Consider the following 14,647-nt stretch of genomic DNA (forward strand, 5'->3'; position numbering starts at 1 on the left):
CTGGAGTCCTGTCTTGCCGCGCCACTCCCTCGCTGGGAGCAAGGCCCCTTCTCTTGGAGGGTGGAAGGCCCTGGCTCACTTCACCCTGCGCCTGCCTGAGCCATTCCAGGCTCTTCTGACTGGCGGCTGCTCTCTGCCACAGGATTTCACCAGCGAAGCCCCCACAGCTCCGCTCTCAGACGCCTCAGCCTCCCCCATGTCTCCACACCGAAGAGCCAAGTCACTGGACAGGCGGTCCACGGAGTCCCCCATGACGGTGAGCCGGGCGCCACCTTCTCTGCAGGCCTCCGCTGTCTGTCTCTGTCCCTGTGTCGGTGGGGACCCCGCCCGCTGACCCACCGGCCGTCAGGAGCAGATGGTTCCTTGCTCTTCTGGGCCTGGCAGAACCAAGGGCCATGTGGCGTCCTGTGCTCTTCAAGGAGGTCCCGCGGAGGAGGCCGCCTGGCCCGGAGTCGGGGCCACGTGCACACCCTCTCCTCTCCTGCTGTGGGCGCTCGTCTTTGTGGTGCCTTGGTGCCTGGGAGCATGGCCTGCTCTCAGCGCCAGGTCTACCACCTGCCCAAATGGCCTGGGCACGTCGGCCTGCCGCCTTGCCACTCTGCAGCGTCCCAGGGTGTGGCCAGCTCACCACCTCTTGTCTCAGACGCTTACGAGTTCCTTGAGTAGCTCGGCTGTGCAAAGCCCAAACAGAAACCTGCAGGGTCCACCTGTGTGGGGTCCCCAGCACCCTCACCACCAGGAGGCCCAGGAGCTTTTACTATTCACGGATCCTCGAGTGAGGCAGGGCGAGCAGAGGACTTCTGCTCTGGGAATGGGGGTCCTCATTTCTTGGGGTTCCTTTCCTTCTGGTGGGAAGGGTGGTTGAACAGTGCAGTGTGACGGTGGGGCCAGGGCTGGGGCCGGGCTGTGCGGAAGGGCTTCTCACTGTCCTTGTCGGCCTGGGCAAGGCCTGCGTGGCACTGCTGCGCAGCACCCACAGTGGTTCCCCGTCCAGCAGAGACTCCTGGATGCTGCGTCCTGGCTGTGGCTGCTTCTGTGTTGTTGTTGTTTTAAAGATTTGTGTATTTAAAAAGCAGAGTTGCAGAGAGGCAGAGAGAGAGAGGTCTTCCATCTGCTGGTTCACTCCCCAATTGGCCGCAATGGCCAGAGCTGTGCCAATCCGAAGCCAGGAGCCAGGAGCTTCTTCCAGGTCTCCCACATGAGTGCAGGGGCCCAAGGACTTGGGCCATCTTCCACTGCTTTCCCAGAGAGCTGGATGGGAAGAGGAGCAGCCAGGACTCAAACCGGCGCCCATATGGGATGCTGGCACTGCAGGCGGCAGCTTTACCTATTGCGCCACAGCTCCGGCCCCATGACTGCTTCTCACCTGTCCTGGGGATATAGAAGGACCTGAAAGCCAGTTCCAGTCACGATGGCTGGGGATGCACAGAGAGCCTGGGGCCGGGGGAGGGAAGACAGCGGGCCTTCCTGGCCGCGCCCCGCCTGCATGGACAGCAGTGGGGGAGCGCCGCACACGGGCAGCACTGGCCCCTGCCTTCCTGCCGCAGTCCAGGTTCTTGGGGGCGGGCGCTGGATCGCCGGGTGACCTGTGGCCTGCGTGGCCTCTGCTGACAAGGCTTCTCTTCAGTCTTCCTGTGGCTCCTGCAGCACCCTCTGGGTTCTCTGTGCAGCCAGCCCTGTGGACATCGCCCAGAGGCTCCATCTGGGCCTGCTCTCTGCCCCCACGCGGGCCACAGCAGGGCTCTGGCAGGGTGGCCGGGCAGCCCAGCTGCTGCTGCCCAGGCTGCCTTCTCTCCTGCCAGCCCGCCAAGCCTGCCATTCCTTTCTCCAGGACGTGTGTGCCTGAGCCACGCCCCTTCTTCCTGCTGCCCACCACAAGCGTGCTCTCGCCCGGGACACCCAGGGGCTTTCTCTGATCGTTCTTGTTCTCTCCCTTTCCCAGCCCGACCTGCTGAACTTCAAGAAAGGCTGGCTGACCAAGCAGTACGAGGATGGCCAGGTGAGCGCGGGGTTGCTGGGGCCTCATCCCGGGGAGCCTGTCGGCCCTGGCCCTGGGACCCCAGCTGCTCACAGCCCCCATTTCCGGAGCTGGGTTGTGCTCCAGAGCCACGCCCCCAGTGGCCTGCGGGGGTGTCGGCGACTGGCATGGGGACATCCTCCAACATGATCCCCACTGGAGGGCCTCCCTGAAGGTCCTCCAGCCGCCACCCGCACAGGGAACAGCTCTGCTCTGAGGCTGGCTGGCGTCTGCTACGAGGCAGCCAAGCGGGCGGTGGCCCCAGGCCACAGGACGCCTTGTCTAAGAGACTGGCTCTGCTGCAGTGGTGTTGGGAGGCCCTGGGAGGAGCCAGGCTCGGGCAGGAGGAGCCCCTGGCCGCTGCCCCTGTCAGGCCCGCCTGGCCCAGTGCTGTGGATGGGGAGAGTGAGCAGGAGCCCGCATGCCTGGCCTGTTCAGTTCCCCATTTCGCTTTCTGAGCCACTGTGCCAAAATATCATTTTTTTCTCTCCTCTGTATCAAATGCCCTTGGCCTTGCCTGAAGACTCAAGTGCCCCTGCTTGCTACCCAGTGAAGACTTGGGACTCTGGCGGGTTAGTCTGTTCCTGCTGGCTGCAGGGGCACGTGGCTGTGGCCGTGGATTGCGGGCCACCACCTGTGGAGGGAGCTGCCACTTTCACAGCCAGCTGTGTGTTCTGATGGGGCCAGCCCACCGTCTGCAGCCTCTGACCCTGAGCTGGAGGCCCGCAGAGCACTGGTCACTCCACCGTGGCACAGAGCGCCCCCACCAAGGCCCACTCTGCCCTCTGTGCTGCCTCCTCACAGGAGGAGCCGCTGCTTAGCAAGCTCCCCCACCCCCAGGCGGTGAGCGCATGGCTGCCTGCGGCCCAAACAGAGCCCTGCGTGTGCCGTCCGCCCTCTGCTTGACCCATGCTTGGCTGGGCCCAGGCCTCGGCTGGGCTCACCTGCAGCACCAGTTGCTGTGTAGGGTTGAACCTGGGTCCTGCTTTCCTTTTAGTGGAAGAAACACTGGTTTGTCCTCGCTGACCAGAGCCTGAGATACTACAGGGATTCCGTGGCTGAGGAGGTGAGTGCCTGACTTCCCGCAGTGGCAGGGACGGCTTTGGTTGTCCGAGCAGCGTCCAGGAGCCAGAGGCTTCCCGTGTAAGCCGCTTTCTGCAGGGTGTATGTCCTCTCCTGTTCTGGGAGAACGGTGAGCACTGGCTTCCTGCTGTGGCGTTGGGCTCCCCCGAGGCCATGCCTAGGCCTCTGAGTGCGGTGGTTCCCAGCAGTGGGGTTTCCTTCGTTCTTTGGAAAGATCAGACTTGAGCTCGGGATGAGCAGCTTTGTTTCTCTGCAGAGATGTGGTGAGTCGCACCGTCGGAAGAGTGGAAGGGAGGCGGCAGGGGAGTTGTGGCCACTGGAGGGTCCTGAGTCCATGGTCAAAGGCCAGCCAGGGGCGGCTCCCTTTTCTGCTTCTACACACAATAATCTTTGAAAAACAGCCTGGCAATTCTACAGTTACCTTTCCCCTGGAACTCCTTCTCAGGAACCCTTTCAGTATACCCCTCTAGGCAACCATCTCCTTCCCGAGTCAGTCGCCCCCACGTTTGTCATCACAGAAGTTCACCAGTCACAGGGCGTACACACACACACAGTAGGCATGCTGTACATGTATAGGGTGTACACACACACAGTAGGCATGCTATACCTACACAGGGTGTACACACAGACAGTAGGCATGCTGTACATGCACAGGGTGTACACACACACAGTAGTTACACACTGTACACAGGGTGTGCACATCCATGGTAGACATGCAGTAGACATGCTGTACCTACACAGGGTGTACACACACACAGTAGGCATGCTGTACATGCATAGGGTGTACACACACACAATAAACACAGTGTATACAGGGTGTACACATACACGGTTTACATGCTGTATACACAAAGGGCATATATGTACACAGGATATATTTATATATACAGCATATACACACACTATACAAAGTGTATACACACACAGCAGACACTGTATACAGTGTGTACACAGTAGACATGCTGTATGTGCATATGGTGTACATATACACAGTAGTTGCACTGTACACAGGGTATACACACCCATGGTAAACATGCTGTTCACACACAGGGTGTACACGTACACAGCGTATACACCCATGGTGTATATCCACATAATATGCACACTGCACACATTGTGTGTACACACAGTACATGCATGCATGATATGCACACTGCATACCCACAGGATGTACACGCACACAGTACACGCAGCTTACGTATGGTGTACACACTGTGCACGCAAACGAGTGAAGACCTGGAACCGGGCTTTATGGACAGGAGGGGAAGATGCTCCGGGGAAGACAGGTGCAGCACAGCGTGGGTGCCTGTGATCCCAGGAGAAGAGAGCACACGTGTTTGGTTGTGTGCCTGGAGCAGCCAGAGTGTGACCTTGGACCCTGGGATTCTTCCAGGGGAGTGATGGACAAGACCGTGTTTGTAGCCTGCAGACACCGTTGGCTTTTCCCCTTGTGCTGGCGTCTGCCTTGCTGGTGTCGTGGGGTGGCTGCGGCCAGGTTCTCCTCTCTGTCACAAGAGGGAGCTGAAGGTCAGCAGGGGCTGCGGGCAGCAGGCTCAGGGCTGTCCCTCAGTGCCACCTGCAGCATAGGGGGTGGCATCTGGGGCGGGGCTTAGTGGATGCTGGAAGCGGGTGGGGTTTGGAGAGCAGGGCTTGGTACCATCTCCTCACCCTCTTCCCTGGAACTCTCGGAAGCATCTTGGCATCGCGTGAGAGGTGGCAGTGGGAGCGTCAGCTGTGGTAACTCCATTACAGCGTGTTGACCTCACGGTCACCGTGGGGACAGCCTGTGGCCACACTGGTTAGCCAGTGGCATTTGTTAATCAGTGAAGCTGTGAAAGTTACAGATTTCCACTACACAGAAGGAGAGGGTTGGAGCAGTGAGCAGGAAAGGGGTCCGTGGTCCACAGAACGGGTGTTGGGTGGGACTGCAGGAAGGTGCCGGCACCCCCAGCTCCCATGTTGCTGCCCACCTCGATGGCACAGAAGCAGCAGCACATAAAACTGCTAGTACCAGCTGGCGCCGCGGCTCACTAGGCTAATCCTCCACCTTGCGGTGCCGGCACACTGGGTTCTAGTCCTGGTCAGGGCGCCAGATTCTGTCCTGGTTGCCCCTCTTCCAGGCCAGCTCTCTGCTGTGGCCAGGGAGTGCAGTGGAGGATGGCCCAAGTCCTTGGGCCCTGCACCCCATGGGAGACCAGGAGAAGTACCTGGCTCCTGCCATTGGATCAGCGCGGTGTGCCGGCCACAGTGCGCCAGCCGCGGCAGCCATTGGAGGGTGAACCAACGGCAAAAGGAAGACCTTTCTCTCTGTCTCTCTCTCTCTCACTCTCCACTCTGCCTGTCAAAAACAAAACAAAAAACTGCTAGTACCTCGGCACGGTCCAGGATGCAGCAACAGACGGCGTGCGCTCTTGCACGTTCACGCCACGTAACAAAAAGTGGTCCTTGGGGACAGCAGAAATTACTGGTTTTCAATCCCAGTCTTGGGGCTAGCACTGTGGCGTAGCGGACTAAACCACCACCTGGAATGCTAGCATCCCGTATCGGCACCGATTTGAGTCCTGGCTATTCCACTTCTGATCCAGCTCCCTGCTAATGCACCTGGGAAAGCAGCGGAAGATGGCCCAAGTGCTTGGACCCCTGCTCCCACGTAGGAGACAGGGATGAGCCCTAGTGCTTATTTGTATTCTTAAATGAGTACATAGATGTTTACATTTTCAGTTTTGGCTTCTAATGTGTTAGATGGAAATACGTGTGGATGCTCACACAGAACCTTTGAGGTCCTTGGTCTGTAAGAGTGTAAGGGAGGTCAGCCATCAGCCTGCCGGAGAGCAGCTGGCGTGGGAGGCCTGTGGCCAGATACATGGAAGGTGGTGGTGTGGGGCTTCTGGGTGGGGCCTGTGCTGACGGCCGTGGGCCAGGTTGGGTGCATTGCTGTGAGACGCACAGTTGTCCCTGGGACCGGCTCAGGGACACCAGACTCCCGTAAGGAATCTCGGAAGACCTTCTTGCTTCTCTCTGCAGGCCGCCGACCTGGACGGGGAAATCGACTTGTCCTCTTGTTACGATGTCACAGAGTATCCAGTCCAGAGAAACTACGGCTTCCAGATCCACGTGAGCCAGGGCAGAGGTGGGGGCGCACCGGGTGGGTCTGACCTCACCTGTACGGCCGGCACGTCGGAACCCAACACCTCTGCTCTGGGGCTCTTGTTTTTTAAACGATTGTTTATTTGATAGGGAGGGTGATGGAGAAACAGAGAGAGAGCGAGCTTCCATTCACTGCTCCACTCCCCAGATGGCTGCAATGGCCAGGCCTGGGCCATTTTGAAGTCAGGAGCCTGGAACTCCATCCAGGTCTCCCATGTGCGGCGGGGGCCACCGTCTGCTGCCTTCCCAGGCATGTTAGCAGGGCACAGAATAGGAGGCAAGGCAGCCCTGCCCCCGATTCGGGACACAGTCATGAGCAGCAGCTTAACCACGGTGCCACAGCACTGGCCCCTGAGTGTGCTTTTCCTCTTTTCTTTTTCGAGCCTGCAGTTTGGGGCAGTTGCAAGGATGTGGGACAGAGAGTAAGGATGAAAGTGTTGTTAAAATCCTAGAGAGGTTCTTACTCACTCGCTTATCGCTCACTCACTGATTGGTCCGCTTTCCCGGAGTCTTGTGAGGCACTCAGGAGCAGGTGTTGCCCTGCCCTGAGAGGAGGAGTCAGGCCTGGTGTTAAGCACAGCGAGTGCCACTGCACTCTGTACCTCTACACCGTGTCAGAGCTCCGGGCCTCATCTCGGCTGCCCCGCTTCTGAGCCGGCTGTGTCCCACTCTCCTTGTCACTCTGCCTTTCAAATAAACAAAGAAATCTTTTAGAAATAATATGATTACACACATAAAATGGTTCTTTTTTAAAAAAAATTACTTATTTGCAAAAGCAGAGTGATAGAGGAAGAGAGAGCAATTTTCCATCCACTGATTCACTCACCAAAAGGCTGCAGTGGCCAAGGCTGGGCCATGTCCAAAGCCAGGAGCCTGGCACTCCATCCAGGTCTCCCACGTGTGTGGCAGGGGCCCAGGCACTTGGGCCATCTTCCACTGCTCTCCCAGGCCGTTAGCAAGGAGCTGGATCAGAAGTGGAGCAGCCAGGATTCAAACTGGCACCCAGGCAGGATGTTAGCCTTGCAGGTGGCAGCTTAACCTGCTGTGCTACAGTACCATGTCCAAATAAGACGGTTCTTAGTGGCCGTTTCATCAGGTGGCCCGGAGTCAGCCACACCTGACACCAGTCCTGATCACCACGTCTGCCCTCGCATCTGACAACATGGGTTTGGGGAATTCTAAAAACCGCCTTACTCAGAGAATTCAGGAAAACCCTATACTGAGGACTGGTTTTATTATAGCAAAGGATGAGAATCAGAACTGCCCAAGGCAAAGAGGTACGGGCCGAATCTGGGCCTCTCAGGTGAGGCCCTGGGGTCCACTAAAGTCACACAGACCCTGTGGTCACTCATGGGATTTCAGGGCTAAGAAGTCACTTCCCAGGAACCAGGCAGGACAAAGGCCAGGCCACGAGTGTGCACGTGGCAGATGGAGAGCCGCCACCACCTGTGGGGCCGGGGCTGGGACTTGTGTGGGCTCACCTGCTGCAGGGTCTTTATGCAGACTTTTGGGCCCAGAAGTTCGCCTGGGTTACAGTGTGCAGAGTTGACAACCACGGCCCTGTGGGACTGACACAGATTTCCCTCGCTCAGGAGAGACCAAGGTACAGACTCGAGGGCTGGCACTGTCCACTCACCAGTACCCTGGCGCCAGCCCCTAGAGTGCTGCGGCTTCCCTCTGCCCAGGCACGTGCCAGGGAACCACGTCACAACACTGCTGTGCTGTTCCCATGCCGCTGTGTGTGCAGCAAGTGCAGTCAGTCTCCCCTTGCTGCGGAAGCGCGTCCTGGGCATGGCTGTCATCTGTCCCCTGCAGGGCACACGTGGTGCTCTGAGGAGGGTGGCGCAGCTGTGGCCTGTCCTTTCTCCATGAGCAGCCTTGCATCCCGTGCCAGGATCTCCCTTGCAGGTGGGAGGCCCCTCAGCTCCCCGGACAGTCACTGACAGCACCTTCTGTCTTCTGTGTAGACAAAGGAGGGCGAGTTCACCCTGTCGGCCATGACGTCAGGGATCCGGCGGAACTGGATCCAGACCATCATGAAGCACGTGCACCCGGCCACCGCCCCAGACGTGACCAGGTACGCACCAGGGAGCCCCGCTGCCCCCCAGGGGGCCTCCTGCCCTGCTGGGAGATTGGCCCTTGCAAGTGTGTTCTGGGTCGCCTGCAGCCCTGCTCTGCTTTCCTCGTCCCCGCCGTTGGCCGGCCGCGCCCCATCTCCCCTCCCCTTGGCTTTCTGGTTTTCTTGCCTTGGCTGGAGCAGTCCGCCTGTGTCATCTGTGGCCATTGTCAGCTCTGATCTCTGCAGAGTCGGCGTCTGCCAGTGCGTGGTCTGCTCGCCCCCGGGGCCTGCTCGGCTGCCAGCCTCTGGGGCAGCCGCCGTGTGTGGTGGGCGAGGTTGACCCTGCGGTGCCGTGTCCGCAGGCCCCTGCAGCCGCGTTGCTCTCTCTTGGTCTCCTGTTTGCCTCACTCCTACGTCTATTTGCTTTCTATGCAACCAGGAAAAGCTTCTCTTTGAAACTCTCGGTGCTGAAGCCCAAGTTGGAAAACTGTGTTCTCTCCTGTGTTAGCGCTCTGTGGTTCGTATGCCTTGCGACGGGCTGCATGCCTTCTCCCTCCTGCCCCGCAGCGTCCATTTGAAAAGCAAGTGGAGAAGGTTCCAGTGTGGGGGCCAGGACTCTGCCGTGCCCGTCTCGGGGCTCTGGAGCCCCCGGGCATGCCTCTCCAGCCAGGTACTTTGCACCCAGGAGGCTCCCTGGGTGCAGGCAGCGAGGCAGCGGCAGGGGCCCACCCCTGGCCACCCAGGCCACGCCCAGGCTTTGTCAGAACCTCTGTCTCTGTCCTGCTGATTTTACTGTGCTCTGAGTAAGAAGGAAAAACAGGAAACCTGAGTTCTGTCTCAGTCCCCTTTCCTGTCTGTGCTTTGCCACTCATTCATTAAACAGAGGATCTTAATTAAGTTGTCCTACGTGAGTGAGGCCAGGTCCAGCTGCTCTGTGTGTCTCGGGGCTCTGTGAGAGCAGGGCATGGCCAGGCAGGAGGCACAGGAGCTGCCATCCTGCGCGGCCCCCACCACCGCCCCTGGGGCCCGGCAAGATAGACCATCGTTCTGCCGGGGCTTGCGGATCCCAGCACTCTGCCCAGACTGTCGGGTGCCCACAGCCAGTAAGAAATGCTGCCTGCAGCAGACGGGGCTGCTGCTGGGGCTGCTCACGGGCAGTGGGCGTGCAAGGCTGGCGGCCCGAGGCCCACTTCCGTGCACCTCATCACTGCCAGGCCTGGGCTCCTGGCAGGAATAGGTCAGCTTCGGACTGTCCTGGGGCAGACCTCCAAAGTGCCCTCAGATGCACTTGTGTGCTGCTAATGTGTGGCTCCAGCAGGCTGGCCTCCCACGCTTGCCATGCTGCGTCCTGCGCAGGGACCATGCCCAGGAGTCCACGGGGAGGCAGGCGTTCTGCCTGTCCACCTCCCTGCCGGCCCAGTGTGTCTTGAAGGCGGTGGAGTGCTCGCTCCCTAGCCGTTCTTTAGCTTCTGTTCTCCTCGGGAGGTTCCATGACTTGAGAAGATAGGCATTGTTGAGTACACCACGCCCCGATCCACGCAGGTGTGGAGCGCGGTGCTGTGGTTCTCAGCGCCGCCCCAGTCTGGTCGGTGGGGAGGTTGTGGGCTGCAGGAGGCACAGCCTGGCCTGGCGCACCCGGGCTGCAGGGCTGCTGTGTGCCTGCTCTCACGTGTCACGCCGAGGCCCCGCGTGGCCACAGGCTCTCCCAGTTCAGCAGTGCTGGGTGATCTGCTCTGGGTCCTTTTCACTCGTGTGGGACCCTTGCTGACTCCGCTGCCGCTCTGGCCCTTGCCAGTGCGCCGCCAGGTGCCCAGAGGGCGCGATGCTCTTCACTTCCTTTCTTCCTCGGGGGCCTCCCTTGCTGGAATCTTTGCTTTAGGCAAGTTGGGGAAAGGAGGGACTCCTCAGGGATCCAGCTCAGCCCTGCCTGCCACGGGTAGCAGACACCAGCAGCCATGACCTGCACAGCCTGTGCTGCTGGTCACCCACCTGCCTTGGTGTGGCCCCTCCCCCCTGCCCAGCGTGGCCCCCGTCCCTGTTGCGCCCCTGTGGTCTTGGCCTTTCCCTCTCAGCCGCCTGTCCTGCCAGTGGCCACAGGAGATCGTTAGAGCCAATCTGGTCATCTGCCTATTGAAATCTTGGCACCCTTCTGGGAGGGTGGCTGTTTCCATTCATTTTTTCACCACTGCCCAGTGTGCAGGTGCATGGAGTTGGCCTCACTGGGTGTGTGGGCAGGGTCTGGGCCTGCAGGGTCCGCGGAGCCCCCACGGTGCTCCCTGCCCAGTGTCTCTTTGGTTAATAGACCCTTAGTGTCCCCCATGCCGGACACGTGAGGCCAGCTGAGGCTCTTTCCCTCCCCCTCCCCGCAGAACCAGGTCCTTTCTCCGCAGGGAAGGGGCGTGGGTAAAGGCAGGTCGGTCCTTTCCCGCCCTGCACTGAGCAGGATGGGACACGGGCTGGGGCGTCACGCTGTGTCCCCTCTGCTGCCCCCAGCTCCCTGCCGGAGGAGAAGAACAAGAGTGGCTCCTCTCTCGAGACCTGCCCAAGGCCCAGCGAGAAGCAGGAGGTGGAGCCCGGGGAGCCGGACCCTGAGCAGAGGAGGAGCCGCGCGCGGGAGCGGAGGCGCGAGGGCCGCTCCAAGACCTTTGACTGGGCTGAGTTCCGCCCCATCCAGCAGGCCCTGGCTCAGGAGAGAGCCGCCAGGCCCCCCGACACGCATGAGCCCGGGCGCTCCGAGGCCGAGCCGGGCGAGCTGGAGCGGGAGCGCGCACGGCGGCGGGAAGAGCGGCGCAAGCGCTTCGGGATGCTTGACACGCCGGACGGGGTGGGCGGTGAGGACGCAGCCCTGCGCATGGAGGTGGACCGGAGCCCCGGGCTGCCTGGCCCCGTCGACCTCAAGACGCAGAACGTCCATGTGGAGATAGAGCAGCGATGGCATCAGGTGGAGACCACGCCTCTGCGGGAAGAAAAGCAGGTGCCCATCGCCCCACTGCACCTGCCCCCTGAGGACGGAAGCGACCGGCTCTCTGCACACGAGCTGACCTCCCTGCTGGAGAAGGAGGTAACTGGAGGGGGCCTGGGGCAGCTCCTCCCCCAGAAGCTTCTGGTGAACGGGAGCCGTGCCCGCTGTGGCCCGTGGGTTCCAGCACTCAGCCCTCCCCTGGGGACTCGCCTGGACTATGGGCAGGTCCCCGCAGTGGAGGCAGACACACGGGACAGGGCCGGCTCCTGCGGGGCGGCAGGGAGGGGAGGAGGTCACCGAGCCGGGGGCACTGCCCTGCGGATCTGCCTGCCACAGTCCCTCAACGAGCAACGCTAAGCAGGGGGGACGTGAGCAGTGTCCCATCCACTGGTTCACTCCCTGGATGCCTGTGACGGCCGAGGCCGAAACCAGGAGCCGGGAAGTCAATCCAGGTGTCCCACAGGGACCTAACTGTCCCGAGCCGGCGCTTCTGCTTCCCAGGGTCTGCTTCAGCGAGAAGCTAGCTGGAGGCAGGAGTCAGACGCAGGCCCTCACATCTTAACTGTGGGGCAGACCCCACCCGCAGAGCTAGCCCTCCATCTGCATGGGATAGCGCTGGGGAAGCGGGCGGCGGCTGGAGGCCTGAAGGGCTGGGAGTTCAGTGGCCTGGGGAGTGGGAGCGGCAGGCGGCGGGAGCCCAGGCTGGACTCGGGGAGGGAGGCGGGGCCATGGTGAGCCGAGGTGAGTCAGCCGGTAGGTGGAGGTGCCCGGGGTCGATGGGGCCAGGCAGCCCTGACTAGATCTGGCAGGAAAACACATCTCAGTCTGTGAGACCCCGCGCTCAGGTTATCCATCTCACCAGGATAGTAATACCCACGGCCGAGCAGGCGCCGTGAGCATCCCTCGTCCCAGTGCCTTGTGAGCGCTGTCGTGAGGCCACGGGCAGGGCACGCACACCAGGAAACAGCATCAAGTGCAGGCGTGTAGGCATCTTCGTAGACTTAGCCACCGGCAGTGGCCGTCACGGGGAGCTGATATGTGAGGCCCCGTTCTCAGTGGCTGTCTCATTAAGTAGGTCAGTTTGCAGACGCTGCAGGGTCCAGCACCCAGAACGCTCGGGTCTGGGGCGTTTCGGAGGTGGAACACTCACCTGTGCAGCATTGCGGCTGGTGCGACGCTGCCTGTCACACCTGCCTCTTGGGGACACTGCAGAGGTGTGGACGGAAGCAACTGCTGAGCGCTTGAAGCTTGCCGTCTTCACACACGGCACACTTCCCACTTAGCCGTGCTGTGTGGAGTGTGTGGGGCTGATGTCACCACGAGCGCTGGCGCCCTGGCCCCTGCACCTTCTGCGCCCACTGACAGACTGACAGGCAGGAGGAGACCGGGTAACAGCGGAGGCTCACCTTGCCCCACACGGGGGGTCACTGTGTGTGTGTGTGTGTGTGTGTGTGTGTGGTGGGCAGGGGGTGTCAGTCTTCAGTGTGTAAAAGCCAGGGGTCTTCCTGCCTCGCATAGCAGAGGGAGGAGCCTGCTGTGGCTGTCTGCTGTCCAGCTGTTCCCTTCCCCATCCGGCGTGCCCCACGTGGCCCAGCTTCAGACAGGACCCAGGAGCTGTTGGGGGAGAAGCTGGCTGGGGGTGCGAGTGAATCCGAGGCTGGGATCCCCACGTCTTGCCTAAGGGGGCTACAGACACCCTTTCTTGTAAACGGAGCTTTCTGTGGACTCCATCGTGCAAAACTGGTCAGATGGCTGAAGCCCTTGGCAGGGCCTGGGTTGAGCCAGCCTGAGCTGGGTGAGCACACTCCAAGGACTCTCACAGCACCCCAAGAGCAGGACTCCCTTCTGACACAGCACGGAGCTCTCACTGCCCAGAAATGAAGGGCTGTGTGGTGTCCGGGCCTTGCCATCCACAGGGGTCCTGTGTGGTGGGAGCTGATGCAGATGCCCAGGGTGTGTGCCCGGGGGGTGGGGGTGGGGGTGGGACAAGCCAGTCACGTGGGCTTGAGCTAGAACCTTCCACCCTCCGTGCTGCAGATAAAGACCATACACATTGCTGGCACGTGGAGACCCTGGAAGTCCTGGGCCGGTAGTGCTGCCACCCCCCTCACCGCGCAGCCGCTTCCACCTGTCACTGTCACCTTGCTCAGAACTGGTATCTTTTTACCAACAGCTGGAGCAGAGCCAGAAGGAGGCCTCGGACCTTTTGGAGCAGAACCGGCTCCTGCAGGACCAGCTGAGGGTGGCCCTGGGCCGCGAGCAGAGTGCCCGAGAGGGCTACGTGCTGCAGGTAGGGGGAGCAGCTGCTGCCCGCCATGCACTCAGGGGCGTCAGTGTGGCAGGCCCTCGCTCAGGTCCAGGTGAAGCTAGGCTGAGCGGCAGCATCTTGGGCTCCTGCGCCCCAGGACGGGGCTTTCCACGCGCCGGCGGCTCTGCGGTCACTCTTGCCCCCCACTCCACACGCCTTTAGGTTGTTCTCAGAGTGGCCGTTACGCTTTCCTTACAAGTGTCACAGATTCACACACCACTTCTGGTTGTTTTCCCAAGGGCCCCATGGGGCCCGCTGTGCAGAGGTGGAAGCCGTGGAGTTGCATAGCGTGTGACTGACAGCTCGTCTGAGGCCCATTACAGCCAGAGCCCCTGCCTGTGCCAGCAGCACAGCCGCCAGCCCGCCGGGCTGTTGGCATGAGCCTGCTGCCCCCACTTCTTTCTTTCTGCCCTGGCTGAGAAGTACTGGGGGACAGTGCGGTCACCCAGCCAGCCCAGCCTGGAGGGGAGGGGAGGCGGGCCCAGTCTAGGCCCTGAGCTGGCAGCCCAAGCCATCATCCCGCCAGATGGGTCCGGGCCACAGCTTCCTAGGTTGCGGCCCCATCACGGCTGTCGGGAGGTGGGCAGTGTGTGCCAGCCATCCTACAGCACCCCAGGCCCCGTGTGCTCCCTGGCGCTGCAGTGCTGGCTGGGAGGTGGCTGAGTGCAGTGCTGGAGGGCAGAGGGGTGAAGTGTTGGAACCGGGACCCTCGCTGTTGGCGCAGGCCGAGGACGCAGTGTTAGAGGAAGGTCCCGGAGCCCGGCTGCCCCTCTGCGGGAGCTAGATGCCCACGTAGACTTGAGCATCGTGCCCCCTGAGGGCCCTGCTACTCAGAGACCCGGAGTCCGAGGGGTTGACGGCTGCCACAGGGCCATGTCTGATCCTCCCTGGCGGCTTCCCTCTGCCCCAAAGCCTGCCTTCCTGCCTTGCCCTGGGCACTCCTGCTGCACGCCACCCGCCCCCACCCCCGCCTCCTCTTCCTTTTTCCCCACCAGTTTCAGAGCCTCCTCCCCGCCCCTGCACCCAGGTGGCTCTTGGGGCCCAGGAACCGGTGATCGTAGACCTCCCCCT

The 14,647-nt window shown here is 61.2% G+C and overlaps 1 protein-coding gene across 10 annotated transcripts in view; it reads left to right on the forward strand.

Annotated features, from left to right (window-relative positions):
• Window positions 1–14,647, forward strand: part of MPRIP (myosin phosphatase Rho interacting protein) — a 114,695-nt gene that overhangs the window by 83,419 nt on the left and 16,629 nt on the right. For 9 of the 10 annotated variants that reach the window (XM_070061694.1, XM_070061693.1, XM_070061692.1 and 6 more), the window contains exons 9-15: window positions 143–256; window positions 1,943–1,999; window positions 3,015–3,083; window positions 6,125–6,214; window positions 8,215–8,324; window positions 10,800–11,367; window positions 13,442–13,558. In XM_070061694.1, coding sequence (XP_069917795.1) covers window positions 143–256; window positions 1,943–1,999; window positions 3,015–3,083; window positions 6,125–6,214; window positions 8,215–8,324; window positions 10,800–11,367; window positions 13,442–13,558 — 1,125 coding nt within the window. The remainder of the gene's footprint in view (window positions 1–142; window positions 257–1,942; window positions 2,000–3,014; window positions 3,084–6,124; window positions 6,215–8,214; window positions 8,325–10,799; window positions 11,368–13,441; window positions 13,559–14,647) is intronic. The other variant, XM_070061697.1, reaches the window with a different exon arrangement.

Source organism: Oryctolagus cuniculus, chromosome 17 (genome assembly GCF_964237555.1).
Source record: "Oryctolagus cuniculus chromosome 17, mOryCun1.1, whole genome shotgun sequence".
Classification (NCBI taxonomy): domain Eukaryota; kingdom Metazoa; phylum Chordata; class Mammalia; order Lagomorpha; family Leporidae; genus Oryctolagus; species Oryctolagus cuniculus.